We start from the raw sequence: 19,067 nt of genomic DNA on the forward strand, positions 1-19,067 counted from the left end.
TTCAAATGTGATGAAATGAAATTGTGCTCTGATTTGGGGACTCTCAGCACCACCAAGACAAAGGAATGGTACCCATCTCAATTTAAATTTATTTATTTATTTAATTTTTTGTGGGGGCAATTGGGGTTAAGTGACTTGCCCAGGGTTACACAGCTAGTAAGTGTTAAGTGTCTGAGGTCAGATTTGAACTCAGGTCCTCCCGAATCCAGGACCAGTGCTCTATCCACTGTGCCACCTAGCTGTCCCTCATCCTCAATTTTAAAAAAATTAATTTTTATTTATATCTTTTGTTTCTCATACCACCTACATTTCCCAAGGTATCCTTCAATCTCTACTTATAAAAATGAGTAGAAGTTGCAAAAAGGTAAAGTTAGGTTTGATTGTTAGGGAAACATTTTTCCAAAATTTAATTGCATTTAAAATGAATTTTCATTTTTAATTGAATTTTATTTTCTGACAAACAGAATATTTTCTTTTCCTCCTGCTTCTCATCCCACTGAAAAAAGAAAAAAATTGGTAACAGCTATGCACAGTCAAGCAAAAGAAATTCCCTTTTTCTGTGTTCAAAAAATAAATGTTTCATTCTGTATGCTGAGTTCATCTCTTCCCTTTGAGTAGGTAAATAACATGCTTCATCATGGGTCCTTTAGAATAAAGCTTCTTAAACTGTGAGTCAAGTAAATTTGGCAATGGTAAACGGTTGTACTTACCTATTTTATGTACTTACATAAATGGGGATCTTGTAAAAATTTCTTGGGCAAAAAGGGGTAGTGAGTGGAAAAAGTTTAAGAAGCCCTGCTCTAGAATCATGGATGGTCAATTGTGTGTATCAGAGTTTGTATAGCTTTCAAAGTTTTCTTTTATAATATGGTCATGTGATGAAATAATGAGATTTAGCAGCTACTCAAAGACCCACCTGGAGATTAATCTAGACTGATTGAAGCAAGTGAGAGTGATTAACTGCTGATTAGCCTACTTCAAGTTAACTGGATTGTAATCACACCTTGAGAACACCTTCAGAACCAATGGCTTTGGATGGTGCCAACCAATCAGCTTGAAGCAGTGTGTAAGGACTGCCTCTGTTCCAGACCTATAAAAAGCTTCCACAATAAGTTTGCTGGAGAGAGTTTGTGACTGAAGCAGGCTTGTGGCAGAGGACTTGAGGAAGAACCAGACCAGGCTGGAACTCTAGGCTAAATAGGCTTTTTTCTTAACTTTCTGAACTCTATGGGAATATCTGTATGTTTTAATAAATGTTTAATGCCCAAGGACTGGTGCTAAAGCTTCTAATTTAAGGCGACCACAATTTAGATTTTAAACATCACACTAGTAAGTGTCAAGTGTCTGAGGCCGGATTTGAACTCAGGACCTCCTGAATCCAGGGCCATTGCTTTATCCACTGCACCACCTAGCTGCCCCCTCAACTATGTTTTACATTTTTTTCTACCCTCTACCACCTAGCACAGTGCTTTACTGCAAGAGAGGGAGGAAATTTCTCTCTTCACATCCTTGCCTGGCCCTCTACTCCCACTTCCATGGCATTTTGTAGGGGAGATACTTGCTCATGAGGAAACACCACACCCAGCAGGGGTTGGGAACAGGGGGGAATCAGTCAGTTAAGACACAAAATCAGAGGATCTTTTGTGAGTTGAGAGAGTTAATCCTGTCAGTGGGAGGATTTAGCTGTGCCCAATGGGAGTAGCACGAGGACAGACCAAGAAGAGAAAGGACATTGGTCTGCAGCATCAAAAGAATGAGTTGCCCTAGCCCCTTGTGTTCCCCAAGTATGTGTGCTTTTCTCCTTGTGTATATTATGAGAGTGCCCACTCTTGCTGTTAATACTATGCAAGTTTGTGCACCATGCATATGTAAATCATGCACCATAGGTTTGGGGTGGGGGCCAGTGTTTTGTCCCTACTGTTCACGCTAAGCCATTTTTCCTCCTCCTCCTCCCCCACTCCCAAGTGAGCTCAGGAAAATGCTATTCAACAAGAAAGAGGTGTAATTCCTTAGTCATCTAATAGGCAAATGGAGTGTCCAGATGAATCTCCCCAAAGTGTATATGGTGTTATTATGGAGGTCTACCAAGATGATAAAGAACTGCTTAGGCTTTGGGAAAGTATTATAGACAGTCAACTAAAGGATACTCCTTCCCTGTAATCCCTATCATAAATAGACTAAATACTACCTCTACTGTCTGGATACAACAGGATCAGCATTCCAGGAGTTGAAAAGGAAGCTCACCACTGCTTTTCTCTTTGTATTCTCTGACCAGAGTCCTCCTTTGTTCAAAATAAATACTTTGGAGGTTAACATCCTTTTTGACTATTGACTTTTTTTATTTAAAAAAATTTTTTTCAGGGCAATGAAGGTTAAGTGACTTGCCCAGGGTCATACAGCTAGTAAATGTCAAGTATCTAAGGCTGGATTTGAACTCAGGTCCTTCTGAATCCAGGGCTGGCACTTTATCCACTGTGCCACCGAGCTGTCCCTGGTTGCCATCCTTTTTACAGAGGTACCTACCAGCTAGCTAACTTTGTATACACTATACTTCAGAGCTAAGTGCAAATATAATCTGGTAGGGACGTTATGGGATGGGTACAACCATTGACAAATAAGACAATTAATTAATCTTCAAAGGGTATAAATACCACCTTTAAAAAAGCTTTATACTTGCTCATTAAATGCACTGCCTTTTGAAACATGTAGCATCTAAGGAATATGCGCAACAACTAAAACAGTGCCAGGTTGAGTATGTCCTCTTTAGCTGGTTTGATTTTGAGGCTGAATAATACTCTAGAGGTCAGAACTGATGAATAGTTTTTCCATTACAAAAACCATAATTTGGAGGGATTTTGAGCCAGGGAAACCTCCACAGTTCCTTTGCCGTGCTGAAAATTTTGATGTCCGTCAACCTTGCTCATTGATGTGATTTGGCAGTGGCTGCAGAGGGATCTTGTTACAGTCCCTCCATTGCTACACCCCTCAGATCACCAGCCTGATTGGATGATATTACTCCTCACCATGAAGTTTTGCTATAATAACTCCATTCACTCCACTAAGAACACACCTTTCTTTGTAAATTATGTAGACAACCTCTGGTTATTTCCTGTACCCTCCACCAGGCCGACCCATAGAGACTCTGAAAGCATTTACATTAACTTGCAATTGGGCAGCTAACTGCTGCTAGATCCCAGGGGATTTCCTTTAGTTAGGGGACCAAGTCTGGCAGTCCACTCAGACCTTCTCTTCATCTGCCCTTGCAGAAAGCTGTTATCTCATGGATTTTATTCTTCTTATCAGAAAGTGATTTCATTAGGATTCCTCTAGTTCCCCAACTCTTTATGAATTCATTTTATTTTTCATTGGTCATTGCTGCATTTAATTTACCTCATTCCCAAGTTTTCCCTTGTTGTTTACAGAAAATCAGGAACCCATAAATCCCTTAACCTCTCTGAACCTTATTCTAGACCCCTAAAAGAGAGTATCATGTCCCTGTACTATCAATATTTAAAGTGTGGTATATAAATATGATTCTAGCCAGATCCTCCTCTTTGAGATAGGAAAGAAAGTAAAGGAGTAAGTGCTTAGTTATGGCCTAGTCAAGGGCAGAAACCTCAAGGTGGGTTGGGCCAGATCCCAAATTAGACATCTATCTATGCCCTGTATGGTCCAACTTATCTATATCAGATAATCCAACCATATATACAGGGTGTCCCAAAAATCTCAGCTATTAAGTCTTTTCTTTTTTGGCCAAGCAATGAGGGTTAAGTGACTTGTCCAGGGTCACACAGCTAGTAAGTGTCAAGTGTCTGAGGTCAAATTTGAACTCAGGTGCTCCTGAATCAAAAACCAGTGCTTTATCCACTGCACCACCTAGCTGCCCCTCAGTTTTTAAATCTTAAGCTATTAAAGCTTAAAACTGCACCGAGACTTTTGGGACACCCTGTATATTACACAAGAAAAACATTTTGTAAACCTTAAAGTACCTTAGAAATGGGAACTCATCATGATTGTAGTTACAGTTGCATTAGTATTAGTGATTTGTGGTGGTTGCTAAAACATAACTGAATGAGGCTGCTTGGGAGTACTGACTAGCGTTGGTGATTAATCCAACAAGGTAGCGTATTCAGAAAGGATGGAGAACTGGGAGCAAGATCTGGCCAAGGCTCAGAATCTCTGATTTGACTCTTTCCCTGAATGGCCCAGATGCTGTCTGATTAGGTAAGAGTGAGATAAACAGGGCTCTGGAGAAATATTTGAATTGGGAGTGCTAAGGAACTTCTTGTGGGAAGTTTGTTCATATCTAATTTTTGGGAAAATGTAGCCTTTGACTTTTTTTTTTTTTTGCAGGGCAACAGGGGTTAAGTGACTTGCCCAGGGTCACACAGTTAGTAAGTATCAAGTGTCTGAGGCTGGATTTGAACTCAGGTCCTCCTGAATCCAAGGCCGGTGCTTTGTCCACTGCACCACTCTAGCTGCCCCTAAATTTTTTTTTTTTGTAGGCAATGGGGGTTAAGTGACTTGCCCAGGGTCACACAGTTAGTAAGTGTTAAGTGTCTGAGGTCGGATTTGAACTCAGGTACTCCTGAATCCAGGGCTGGTGCTCTATCCACTGTGCCATCTAGCTGCCCCCAAGCCTTTGACTTTTTCTCCCTTTTCATCATTGGTCAAACAAGTTTTAATTGCAGTTTCACATGAAAGGCATTGAAAACTCACTAGGACTAGTAATCTTGATTAAGTAGCAGGCCTGAGTCAAAGAAAGCAATGGATGAGGCTGATTCATAGTTACAAAGTGACCTTGAAAGTGATAATGGAGTTGGAAGTCTCCATTTTGTGAAGCAGTAGAGTATTTTTTTTGTCCTAAACCAGGGAGTCTTGCTGGATTATTTGGTAACATTGTTCAAGCCCTTTCAAGGTTAGTTTGCCCCTCTGTCCTTGTCAAGTTAAAATACTCAAATATTTTATAGTTTGAATTGTATTGTATGTGTTGAGCATGGTACAGTTTTCATAGAGGAGCAATGAATCACCTATTAGAGATCTTTTTGGGTGTTAACTCTTGACCTAAATCACAGGTTCTTAATCTTATTGTGTGACAGACCCTTTGGCAGTCTGGTAAAACCTGAATGTTTATTAAACATTAGAACGTTTTAAAATGAATAAAATAAAATGTGTAGAATTCTAAAGGAGACTATATTGAAATGCAATTATTAAAATATTTTTTAAAAAGTCACAGACTTCATGTTAAGAATTTAAGCCATAGGCTAGGCAAACTTGGCTTAGATGGTTTGGGCAGAAGCTTTTTAGGGGCTAAAAGGTTGAGAAAAGGGGTCTGAGTTTAATAACCTCCTCCCCATCATACTATGTATCATTTTCCAGCTTTCCTCCCACTAAGTGAAACATCTAACAATATCTCTGAGAAAGGTTTTTTTTTTTTCAGGAGTCCTAGGAAGAAAAAAGGAAAAAGAACATAGTTTTTATGGCATCATGAGGCCCATGGGGAAGTAACTACAACTTTCTCCAGTTTGGGATTGTGTGAGCCTAAGATTCTAGTATACTAATCTCTTACAAGTATAAAAACGACTTACTATAAAATACCAGTGAGGAAAACAAAAATAGGTGAACTATAATAGCTGAAATGAACAAGGATTAGAGTTTACAATTACAAACACCTTAGAGTTTAATTTTGGTCCTAAGTAGTACCTACAAGCACTAGGCCATTCTTTTTAGCTCTTTTCTGCTTAATCAGCTATCTTGTTTTGTCCTTGATATTAACTCAGGTCTAAGTGGTTTTTTGTTTGTTTGTTTGTTTGTTTGCAGGGCAATGAGGGTTAAGTGATTTGCCCAGGATCACACAGCTATAAGTGTCAAGTGTCTGAGGCTGGATTTGAACTCAGGTCCTCCTGAATCCAGGGCTGGTGCTTTATCCACTGAGCCACCTAGCTGCCCCCAAATTTAAGGGTTTTGCTGTGTGGTTTAAGTATGTTTGCTGTCTAGGGCATATACATCAAGTTTCTAGTGTCTGTGTTAACCCTTATGAATACATTTTGGAGTCTAGGGTGTCTCTGCATCTTTCTGATTGACTCTTCCATTTGATTCTTCCTCTTTGGAGACTAGTCTGGTGACCTAGGCATCAAATAAACTTTAGGGGCAGGAAATAAATGGCTAAGAAAATGGTAAAGAAATGGGAAATAAGAAGGATTAAATAGAATCGTGAAGAATATAGGCACTTGCATTTTAGGATGTAAACAATTTGGCTATGAAAAGAAACAGAAAAATAACTTTTAAAAATTAAAAAACTAAAGGAATTTCAATGTGAAGAAATAATAGTTTTCAAATAAAGTGTGTGAGAGAGACACACAGACTGCAGGGGACCAAGTAAAGAACTGATAGAACCTATTTGACAATAGGGCACTATGGTCTTTTAGCTAACTTACATGTAACTTTTTGGAGCTTGAGTGGTTAAAACTCAGAAAGTGATAAATCAAATAGCTGTGGGAACACTATGATTAAATAAGGACTGTTCATTTCATAACTAACAGAAAGATAGATTTCATGAATTTTACTTTATAAGAGAAAGATGAGTCACTGAATACTAGGAGGTTCTGATTTGAGCCATAAAGAATATTGAAGAATCCATCAGGTGATGAATTACAAAGATAACAGGAGCCGTTAAGAAGGCAGCTGGAGATGGATGAGAAGATGTTAACAAAAGAATCAGCTAATAGGAAAGCTTTAGCTGCATATTGGGAGATGGCAGGAGAAAGGCTAATGCTCATTAGAAAACAGCTGTATTTTGCCTATTGCCATTTAGAGTCACCTATAATTAGAGAGAAGTGAAACCTTTCCAAAGGGCCTGGTTGTTGTCCACTAATCCTTTCTGATTCAAGATGGTAAAGTGGAAGGAAAAGTTAGGCCATGCAGCAGTTTTTTTTTTGTTATGAATATAAATGGAAGTTGATTGACAGAGCATGTTGTTGAACTGGCTGGGCTCCTCTGCATGGCCTAGAGAAAGAACCTGAGGAGATTTGCAGTTTTTTGGTTTAAAAGAATTGCTTATCATTATAATAATGTAACCCTCAGTTTCCTTTTAAGGGTGGTATAAGCTAAAAGAGCTTGCCACAGCTTCATCATCTTGTGAGCAGAAAAGAAACAGATTTGTCTAAAGAATGGACAGGAATTAGTTAGCAGAGAAGCAGATTTATGTGGTGCAGATTGTTCCTGAAAAGATCAAGGACATCAAGACCTATTATGTGGAGTTGTGAATTTCCCAGAGCACAGGGGTTGTCCTTACTCCTGTGTCTCCTAGGTTTCTATAAGTATCTGCCTATTCTTTTCTATGGTTACTGTGTATACTGTTGGGAGATTGTGACCCATGTTTATGTATGGACCATTTGGTAACTGATAATTTTCATTGCCTTTGTCTTAAAGTTAGTATTTTATGTTTGAGATAATGGTGGCATTATTGTGACTGGCTAATTTTGTGTAGATAGGAAGCATACCAGTAAGGGCTCAAGAACTACAGTGACAAGCATAGGGAATAGATCCTGTCTCTACAATAGGGTTACCCTGAGGACACTGAGAGAGTTTGAATTATAGCCCCACGGTAATAGTCTTTCTCTGAGAACCAAGATCTACCAATGTGAGGAAGTTTGGGATGATCAAATCAGTTCAGAAAGAGTGGGTGGCCCATGTCCCATGCAAAAGGTTACCCCCCTTGGAGGGTAGACATCATTTAGGGGTTATATCAGATTATGGTAGTGGATAGAAGGCTGGATTGAGAGGGTAGTTTATCAAAATGTCATAGTGTGGCATTGCTACATGATAAAAATCTCCATCAAAAAGATTAGAGAGGTAAAAAAAGTGAAGGCTGGAGATCCGGTTTTAAGTGAAGGCTTTGACTTGTCACTCTATGGTTGGGTGATTTTTTTTGTTGTTATTGTTATTTTTTTAAATTTGCACTAAATTGAGGGGTTGAGAAATGAAAGTTGGCCAGTTCCAAGGAAGGGCTTTTAGGCCTTAGGCAAAAAATGTGGAAAAGAATTTGCTGCCATTAGAAAGGCTGGCCCAACCTGAGTAACTGTTTGAAATCAGAACATTTTGGCCACAGTGCTTCTTTCCCCCATCCTTATTGTTGCTCTTTTCACTAGTTCCTTTTTTCCTTTTATATTCAGGAGGCTGCTATGGTGCATGGTTAGTCTCAACCTCTAGGATTCAGTTTGATCTCTAATAATTCAGTGTTATCCACTCCAGGTGATTATTGTAAACTCCCAAGAGTCCTGCATTTTAGAAGACTGAAGTTCTGGAGAGAGTCAGTGTCGCTTACTTGCTTCTGTAGGTTTAGGCGATTCACCCAATCTCTATCTTCAATTTTCTCATCTCTAAAATGGGAATAATGACATCCACTCTCAGAGGATTTTTGTGAGGAACAAAGGAAGCAATGTATATAAAAGCGGTTTGCAAACCATAAAGTGCTACAAGTTAAACAAAGGTTAGTTAAAAACTTATCATGGCAAAATGCCGTGCAAGTGACCTTGAACCAGTTTCTCCCCTTCTGTGGATCTTGTTTCCTCTTGCTAAAATGAATGGGTTGGGTTAGATGATCTCTAAGGTCTCTTCCAGATCTAAGACGTCTGTGATGCAATTGGGGTTAAGTGACTTGCCCAGGGTCACAAAGCTAGTAAGTGTCAAATGTCTGAGGCCGGATTTGAATGTGATCCTGTTCTGATGAGTGAATGGCAAGCCTCTTTGCAGCTGGCTAGATTTGTGTGACTTTCAGCAAGCCACCTCTGGGCTCTTAAGGATTGAGATAATCTTTAGGGTCCTTTAAATACAACGATTCCATGTAAATGTCAGCTATTATCCTATTTCCTTTCTTCCGTCTATTGCCTGTCTCCTTTTTATATCTTGCTCTCTTTCTGCCGAGCTCAAATTCACATCTCTGTCCTGTTCTACAATAAACACGCCAATTTAGGGATCAGGCATTGGAAAAGCAGAGGGGCGTGTTGCCCTTTGGGGTGATCAGCTGGAGCGCATGTTTATCCTTGTGGCTTCACTTTTCAGCATTTCTCTCGCCTGCTCCTCCTAGGGGCGGCCAGAAGAGAACTCGCCCTGTCACCAGGATCTCTAAACGGATGCTGCGGGCGGGCAGACAAGCTCCGGGTGCCACGTCTATCATGCCAGCAGAGCAGTAGCCGCGCGAGGCATGGAGGGAGGGAGGGAGAGGGAAAGGAGGGGTGTGTGGAGAGCAGGGTGGGGGAAGGGGGAATGAGACTCATAGGGGAAAGCCATGGATCAAGAGGCCGAGGAGGCGGGGCCTAGGCTTGAGGGGCGGCCGGCCGGCCCAATAGGAACGCGGCACGCCATGCGCGTGGGGAAGGGTGTGAAGGGGAGAGGGGCGGACCCTAGGCGGTTGCTAGCGGCGGAGCCTGAGAGCGTCTGCAAGAAGCCCGCCCCGCCTTCTCCGTCGCAGTAGTGAACTAGGCTAGTCCGCGGGGCAGTCAGTTAGGCAGTCCGGTAGGCAGGCGGGCTGACAGATCGGCAAGCGGGCGCGCGATCCGGTCGCCGCATCCCCCGGCCTTCTCTTCCCCCTCCCTCTGAGTTTCTCTCGCGCACGCGTCACAGTCCCCTGGGTATCTTCCGCCCTCCTCCCGCTCCTCCGCCTCTCGCTGCGCTCTCTTTTCCCCCGGCCTCGAGCACACCTACCTCTCACCATGTGCGGTAAGATGGGGGTGGGTTGGGGGCGAGGTGGGCTGCCAGGGTGAGGGTTCAGAGAGGGGATAGGGCTTCGAGGGAGACAGGCTGGATACCGTTGGGAGGAGGGGGGGCGTTCCCCAGAAAGAGGAGGGGGTGGCTAGTGGAGCAGGTATGGATGGAACGATGGGGACCTGGGTGCTGATGGCCTGGGCGGGGAGTCCCCAGCCCCACTCCCCGTCCCGGAGGTCTAGAAGCGAGGGAGGGTCGGTCCCCGCCCCCTTCCTTCCTCCTCCTCTTACTCTCCCATCCTTCCTAGAGTTTGGGAAAGGTACAGAAAGAACCCCTCCCCCCTCCGTGGGTTGAAGAGGGGGGAAGGGCTCGGGTGCCTTCGGGGCGCAGGGAAGGGAAGGGAGCTGGCCGAGACGGGGCCCCCGGGTGCGGGGAGGGGACGCGGGATGTCCGAACCGGCCTCTCTGGGTCTGGCCGGGGCGGGGGCGTGGTCAGCGACCGAGTTCTGAGCAGCCCCTAGTGGCCCCTGCTCCTTGTGCGCGGAGGGGATGAACCGGGGGGCGGGGGGGGGGTTGCCTGGAGGAGACCCTGTGACCTTGTAAGGGACTGGGGGTGTTTTTCCAAGCCCGGATAGGAGGGAAGGGAGCTGAGGCAGGAGTGCCCCAGTAGCCTTCCCCCAGTATTTGAGAAGCATCTCATATGGCTTGGCCCCAGAGGGTAGCCGAGGAGTGGGTGGAAAAAATTGGCTAACGATTAGAACTCTCCCAAAGTGGAAAAGGCTCTTTCCTGGGGCAGTGAGTTTCCTTTTCAGTGGAGGTCTTCAAGCGGTGGCAGTGGGAGGGATGTAAGTTCCCCATCGAATGGAATTAGGATGTCCCAGGTGTGATTCTGTGGCGAAAATATTTGTAAAACGCTTAGCCCAGTCCCTTGTATATAATAAGTGCTAGCTCTTATTATTAATTATAAATCATTATGGTGAAAGTCAAGGGAGATTGAAGGGTTGGCCTCTGTGTGAGGTCTCAGTTTATTTTAAATTAGTCCTTTCCAACTTAAAAAAATTTTTTTTTTGGGGGGGTGGCTAGGTGGTGCAGTGGATAAAGCACCGGCCCTGGATTCAGGAGTACCTGAGTTCAAATCCAGCCTCAGACACTTGACACTTACCACCTGTGTGACCCTGGGCAAGTCACTTAACCCCCATTGCCCCGCAAAAAAACAAAAAAAAATTTTTTTTTAAAGATATAGGACTGGGGCAGCTAGGTAGCCCAGTGGATAAAGCACCAGCCCTGGATTTAGGAGTACCTGAGTTCAAATCCGGTCTCAGACATGGGACACTTACTAGCTGTTTGACCCTGGGCAAGTCACTTAACCCCCATTGCCCCGCAAAAAAACAAACCAAAAGCAAAAAACTAAATAAAAGATATAGGACTTAATGTGCTTGTTCTATTTCAATAGCCAGGGCTTGACAGTTCTTATAAACATTAGAAATCATCTCAGGTTTATGCTGTCCTTACTCATTATTGAAATTATTTTCATATCAGTAGACCTGATCAAATAACTATGAGTGCAGGGCATTGATACTTTATTTCCCTGCTGAAAGAAGGTTAAGAAGCCTGTTGCAAATGAGGTGCCCAATCATCAGAGATAACAAACCCACTTTTTTTATGTGGACACGCTCCCTTCTGACTTATATAGTTGTGCTTTTAAAGGAGTGAATTTGATTCATTTCCTGTACTTCTTCAAGAATCTGTGACTTTAATAAATGTGGGTCTTCACTTAGACATAGTGCAGCATTTCTGTTAAAATGAATGAAAAAGTATTTTGGGCTTGGTAGTGCAGTGCACTATTTGTTTATTACAAGCTTTACAATTTTAGATTTTTCTCCCTCCCTCCCCCTCCCTCCCCCCCTCCCCTAGACAGCAGGTAATCTGGAATATAGGTTTTATATATATATATATATATATATATATTATATTTATATATTATATATATATACACACACACACATACATACATATATATACATACACCCACACACACATAATAACATTAATCCTATTTCTGCATTAGTCCTGTTATAAGAGAAAAAATCAGAGCAATGATGAAAAACCTCAAAATAGAAAAAAAAACAGCATCAAAAACAAAAGAAATAGTCTGGTTCATTCAGCATCTATACTCCGCAGTTCTTTTTTTTTTTTTCCTGGATTTGGAGATCCTCTTCCGTCACGAGTTCCCTGGAACTCTTCTGTGCCATTGCATTGGTGAGAAGAATCTAGTCCATCACAGTAGATCAACACTCAATGTTGATGATACTGTGTACAAGGTTCTTCTGGTTCGTGCAGTGCACTATTAAATACTGGGGATAGCAATAGAAAAGCATGATAGTTCCAGCTCTGAAACTCCCATAACAGGAAGAGACAATATACATAGCTTCAGGTTAGGTGGAAACCCTTGGGGTTTTATGGTGCAATAGGTAAAGCAGATACTAATGTGTCTTTAATGTCAATTTCATTGGTAAAATCTTATTCATTTTTTGAAATTGAACTACTGACAGTGCCAAGGACTTTGGTGATGAGAACTTCTTTTCTGGATCTTTACTACAGTTTTGGCTGCTGAGGAGGCAGAGTTTGAAACATCTGCTTTTCCTCATGTTCTCATGGATCGATCCTCTGAACTCTGGCTTGCTGGGGCTAGGCTGGTAGGAGGGATGGTCTGGAGATTGCTGCTATTCTGGATCTCTTCAACTTGCTTACCATAAAGTTTACTGGCGTTTGTGGAGATGACCTGTCCCTTTTTTTGCAGGAGTTTCTCTTTGCTCTGATGGCTAAGAAAAGGGAGGTCAGGTTGTAAGTAGAGTTGGTGGTCTGGAGTGCATAGCTATTCCTATTGTTGAACTTGTCTTGTCCTCTACTCCTTAATAGATGACCTTCCTTAGTTCTTGGATGAAAATAAGAGGTGCTTGATGGTCAGTACTTTAGTTTCCACCCTTAGCTAGAATGGTTTTTCTGAACCAAACATAGTGCAGTAGTAGCCTTTATTCCTCAGTTGGCCCTGTAAGAGCTTGGCCTATCTATACAAGCAAAGCTTTAGAGAACCAGGATTATTCTAGGGACAGGTTTGGAGAAGCTCATCACCCAGAGGTGAAGAATTGAAATTTTTTTAATCTATAGTAACCCATGGAGAGTGTCTACTTAAAGCATTTCCAAGAATGTTTAAAAATTAATGCTACTGTGTATTTTTTTTTTTTGGTTTCTGGATGTTTGTCTTTTTTAGTGTTTATCTAGAAGTATGTGTTAACACATACTTAACATCTGTTAATAGATCATACGTATTTATACCATCTAGTATACAACATAGAAATATTGCAATTGTTGGCTCTCAGAACAACTGTGTCCTTTGCTTCTTTATTTAATCATATCCTGAGTGCACTTTCTTTGTTTTTCCATCTGTGAAGCAATCCTCTTTCAAGGCCTGGCTCAGATGCCACCTTCTCCAAGAAGTCTCTGATTCCTTAGCTTGTAGTGCTCTTGTCCTCCTACATTTTCATAGTACAAGCACTTTGTCTACATCTCTTCTTTGTCCCCAGAAAAGGTAGCATATGAGCTTACTTATTTTGTATACATGCCATAGTCTTCCTACTAGACTGCAAATGCCTTGAAGGCCAGAATTGTTGTCTTCATTCAAAAAAAATTATTTTTGTGAACATAGTTTTAAACAAAACACAAAAATTCGGTGTACAAAGAATAGCAAAAAAGAGGATTGTATGTGAACCTGTGAACTCCTGTACTCTTCCTTCCCCTCTTCCCTTCCTCTTTCTCCCCGTCCCCCTCTTCTTTTTTACATCTCAGTACCCAGTAACTCATGTCCCTCCTCTCCAATAAGCAGAGTTAAAAAACCAGTCTCAGGCCATACCTGAAATTGTATGCATTGTTCTGTACTGCTAATTCATTAGTTCTCTTCCAAGAAGCAGGAGGCATGCTTTATTATCAGCCTTCTGAAGTTATGATTGATTATTCTAATTAGAATTCTGAAGTCTTCATCATTTTTTCCCTCTAAATTATTGTGGTCATTGTTCTGGTTCTGCTTGTTTTACTGCGAATCAGGTCATATAAGCCTTCCCAGGTTTCTCTGAATCTGTCATACTTGTTTCTTATTGTATAATAGTATTGCATTGTTCATATCCTATAATATATTTAGTTACTCCCCATATCACCTGCACCTAGCATAAGATTCTTTCTCTATTCCATTGGTGCTATTATTAATGTGGGTATTTCTTTCAAGGATTCAAGTAATCTGTGCTTTTTAATTCTGTCTTATTTTTGCTCATGTCCTTCCATATCTCCCCTCCTCCCCAAGCATTTCCACCCAATATTTTAGGGGCCTTGTGTTCTATTGATATTTTGAGAAAACCAGTGGAAAATGGGGACTGACCCTTGGTTATCTCTTGTTCTTGCCATGTGCTCAACCCATCTTTTTCAGTCATACCTTTTTGGATGGTATCCATTTCATTGCTTTTCCATATATAATTCCTTTGTAATGTGTTGAAGCCTACTTATACCTACCTACCAGTGCCTACCATGAACCTTTCAGTTGTCCTTTGACTGATCCTCAACTTCAGGTAAGCATATACTCTCATGTTGCATGACTTGCAACCTTACAGTATTACTGCAAGAATATTGTTATTTAAAAGAGTAGCCTTTGTTGGAAAAGTTTGGGGATCCTTTTGCTAAATTTTGGACCCAACTCATGGTCCTTTTGACTTGGTGTTTGTTCAAGATATTTATACTGTTAGGTGAGTGCTATAAATTGTCCATCCAGCTGCATTTCATTGTCTGGAAAATCGGAATTTTTCATTTTAAGTGGCTCTTAGAAAATGTTCTTTGAATTGTCAAATTAAAACCTGTAATTGTCAACTGTATATTATCCTACTCATCTGGAAGCATTTGTAGTATCATAGAGGCTAGGTGGGATCTGTGAAGTATGTGACTTGTTCATTAATATTTTTTTCCATGTTTAACTTAAGTATGCTGATTTCTCCTTCAGAAGATGAAAACTGGATTAAAGCTAAGAATAGACTCGACTTGAAAAATTATAAATAGCTTGCTGAAATTGTGATAGTAGAAATTAGTATGCATAAAATGCCATAAATTAAGCCCTTTGTTTAATCAGTAGAGCCATTTTGCAACTGACAGCTTAAGTTTCAGAAAAGCATACTAAGTGTGGTTTCAAACTGGCTCCTCAGTCAGTGTTTCATTTGGTATTTAAGGAACTTTTCCTGAATGGTGAGTAGTATGTACATAAAGTACTAGGCATTCTGGCTGTTGATCTGTTTTTTCTTGTTCCTGGAAAAGTGGAAAGGAGAAAGAAGTATTGTATTTCAATTAGGTACATGTCAGAAATGTTTATGGATATATAGGAGTTGGTGGATTATGCTTTATAGGAAGGGCGGTATTTAGCCTGATTTAAAAAAAAAAAGCATTTAGCAAACATCCCCATTCCACACTGATGATATATATAATTCCATCTTTATTGATGAGGAAAATGAGTCTCAGAAAAAGGAGTCACAAGGTTAAGACTGAGCTAACATTTGAAGAACTGACTCCTAGTTCTTTTCTCCCATCAAAGCCTGCAAGATTCCAGATATAATTAGAATTTGGTAGAGATTAGGATTTTTTTTCCCCTTATAAAATACATAAAAAACAGTTCTGGAAATTAGTTGTCAAGAATTATGGAGAAACCTTTAAAAACAAGACAAATTCGTTTCCCACTTCACTTTGTCATTGAGAAATAAGCTAATAAGCATTAGCTAGGGACAATTCACTTAGCAACAGAATTATTGCTTAGAGTAGGTTTGGGGAAGACTTCTTTAGAGTTGTATTATCAGATTGACCTATTAAACATCCTGAAATCATCACTGCACCTTGCCATTACAAGCTTTTAAGATTTAATTTCCTTCAGCTATTTCATAGCTGTTATGATTGTGTAAAAGATTTTGCCCTTATCTAGGATTTTGTTTCCTGAAAATCAGCTTTGTCCCTGAACTGTGCCAGTGAACCTTTCTCTTACTTTCTTTTATATGAAAATTATTTATGCAGGAGAGTAAACTAAAACTTAGTATTCTCCCCTCCCTTGATCATGGATGGCTTTAAATCCCCAGAGGCTACCTAGATATGGTGACACCTCTCTATGCCTTAGTTTCTTCATCTATAAAATGGGGAAGAGGGTAGGACTAGATGATCCTTAGGACATTTTCAGACTATACTTTTCTCTAGAAATCATAGAAATGTTATGAAATAGTTTATAAAATGTGGTGCCTAGTCCGTAGTAGAAATCTAATACATGTTAAATGGTAGGATGTAAAGGCTATTTACATCTCTGGAAAAAGCTTTGTAAAGGAAGACCTGAATTTAAATATAGCCTCAGACATTTGGTCAGGTCACTTAACTTTGCTTTTCCTCAGTTTCCTTGCTGGTAAAATTGGGACAATAATAGCACCTACTTTCTAGAGTTGTGAGGATCAAATTAGATAGGATTTGTAAGGGATTAGCACAGTGCCTGGCATACAGTAGTTGCTTAATAAATTCTCATTTCCTTTATTCCTTATATGAAAGCATATATTTGGTAAAATATAAGCTTGAAGATAATGATGATTTTTTTCCAATTTATATTTGATGCCAGAGAATTAATCTGTAAATGTAAGAGGATTAATATAAAGAGAAGAAATACATAATTTGTATCCCTGACACTGAACAAAGTACCTAGCACATAGTTATTTAATAAATGCTTATTGATTCAGTAAAGTATTTGAACAATACTGTTTCTGGCACTGTTGCCTTATAAGAGTTAGATGTTTTAATAACACTTCAATAGATCCCTGACCTCAAAAATTTAGAAATTCCAATGTGGTTTTTGTTTACATTCTTCTATAAATACTCCATAGAAGATTTAGCCAACATCATGGGGAGATTTTCCCTGGGTCATTCATAGAATCACAAAATTTGAGAATTAGAAGTGACTTCATCAGCCATCTAATCTAACCCATACTCAAAAGGAATTCCCAATATTATATACTTGACAAATGGTCATTTAGCCTCTTTAAAGACCTGCAAAGAAGGGGAACCTATTACTTTACAAGGCAGCCTATTTTACTTTTTTGTAGTTCTAAGTTTTAGAAAGTTTTTTTTTCTGACATCAAGCCTAAATTATCCTCTGCAATTTCGATTTATGGTTTCTAGTTCTGCTTTCTTGAGTCAAACATAATAAGTCTAATCTTTCATGAAGACCCTTTAGATACTTGAATACACTATTTTTATGTCCTGTTTCTCCCCTCTCCCACCTCCTCCAGCCCTCTCTCTCTCACCCTTACATCTCTCTCTCTCTCTCTCTCTCTCTCTCTCATTCTTTCTTTCTCCTGGTTCCCCTCCCCCCCCCAATCTCTTCCCTCTCACTTCTTTCTCTCCTTTCATTTCTCCCTCTCTTGTCTTTCCTCTCTCTACCTACTTCACCCCATTTGGAAATGCAATAGCCACTTAAGGACGTGGACCTGATTGCCATACTGATTGACTTGGAAGCCTTGATGTATTTCTCTGATCTGGGCCTGTTTTTCCCTCCTCATTTCAGGTTCTCACTTTATTGGTATCTGACATGGTTATCTTTAGCCCTATTGCAGCTTAGAACTCCTGGGGTCAAGAGATCCACTGGCATAAGTTTCCCCAGCCACAGGGGAGTGTGTGCAAGTGTGTGCACTACACACACACACACACACACACACACACACACACACACACACACACACACAAGCGTGTGCCACTACATCTGATCTTGAGTCTTATTTTCTGCAGGCTAAGCTTTTCCAGTTCCTTCAGCTGATCTTTATATGATATGCATTGAAGATCCTTCACCATCTTGGTTGCCCTAACAATATCCTTCCTAGACCATGGTGCCCAGAACTGAATGTAGTACTCAAGATGTGGTCTGACTAGGGAAGACTAGAGGGACTATTACCTCTTTATGTTTGGAAGTTGTCTCTCCCCGTAGTCCAAGGTTGTATTAGCTTTTTTGGCTCCCATAAAACACTGTGAATGGACTTGAGTTTGCACTTCATTAGAACACTAGAACTTTTTAGACCAATTGTTGTTTAACCATTCATTTGTTGTTGTTGTTGTTTTTTGTTTTTTGGTGGGGCAGTGAGGGTTAAGTGACTTGCTCAGGGTCATACAGCTAGTAAGTGTCAAGTGTCTGAGGCTGGATTTGAACTCAGATCCTCCTGAATCCAGGGCTGGTGCTTTATCCACTGCTCCACCTAGCTGCCCCATACCATTCATTTGTCATACAAAAACACATACAGCATAAATATAAAGTTATTAAAAACAAATATATACAAAGTAGTTAAATACGAGGTAGTTTTAGTACTAGCAATTGGGGGAATTAGGAAAGCTTCAGAGGGAAGTTGGTGCTTATGTTGCATTATAAAGTAAGAGAGGAGGGACCCTATGCGGTGGAGATGAGGAGGTTTTGTATTTCCTGCATAAAGGTCTTTTCAAAGGTGTGGAGCCTGGAGAGGCAGTGTCCCAGGTGTAAAGAATAAGGAGTAGGTCAGTTGGGCTGGATCAGAGTGCAGTAGGGAGAGTCCAATGAAGCTGGAATATTGGGTTGGGGTCACGCTGTGCTGGGCTTTAAAACCTGAGCAAAAGAGTTTATATTTTACTTTGGAAACCATAGGAAGCCATTGGAATTGATTGAGTAGTGGTGTGACAGGGTTAAATTTTTATTTAAAGAAAATTGCTTTGATTGAAATGTCTTTCAAGAAGACATAAGTGGCAGTTGGAAGAAGAGCCAGGATAATGGAGTGTCAGGAAAACTAAGGGGGGAGAGTTTCAAGAAGGAGAGTTTCAAGTAGTGCCTCTGATTACAAAGACTCGTGCCTGAGAAATCACTTTCCAGCTACCTCTCCTCTTTTTTTTTTCCCTTTTCTTTCAGGGCATTGAGGGTTAAATGACTTGCCCAGGGTCACACAGCTTAGTAAGTGTCAAGTGCCTGAGGCTGGATTTGAACTCAGGTTCTCCTGAATTCCGGGCTGGTGCTCTATCCACTGAGCAATCTAGCTGCCCCCAAATTAAATTGAATTTCAGCAGGAAGTGATAACGGTAATGGAGTAAATTCCAGGCATGGAGGATGGCTTTCATATGAATATCAGGGTGACAACAAGGAATAATTTGGTATAGTTTGATCAGAACATTAAATTCATGTAGGAGAGTTATATCAAAGAAGGCTAGAAAAATTGTGAGTCTTGAAATGTCTGCCTAAGGGCTTTTGGATTTTATCTCATGGGCAAAAGGGAGCAGCTGAAGGTTTTTGAGTGATGT

The 19,067-nt window shown here is 40.7% G+C and overlaps 1 protein-coding gene across 1 annotated transcript in view; it reads left to right on the forward strand.

Moving 5' to 3' along the window:
• Positions 1–9,386: 9,386 nt before the first annotated feature.
• Positions 9,387–19,067, forward strand: part of GFPT1 (glutamine--fructose-6-phosphate transaminase 1) — a 65,809-nt gene continuing 56,128 nt past the window's right edge. The window contains 1 exon segment of the mRNA XM_043988057.1: positions 9,387–9,720. Within this exon segment, the coding sequence (XP_043843992.1) occupies positions 9,714–9,720 (7 nt within the window). The 5' untranslated portion in view covers positions 9,387–9,713.

This window comes from Dromiciops gliroides, chromosome 2 (genome assembly GCF_019393635.1).
Source record: "Dromiciops gliroides isolate mDroGli1 chromosome 2, mDroGli1.pri, whole genome shotgun sequence".
Taxonomy (NCBI): Eukaryota; Metazoa; Chordata; class Mammalia; order Microbiotheria; family Microbiotheriidae; genus Dromiciops; species Dromiciops gliroides.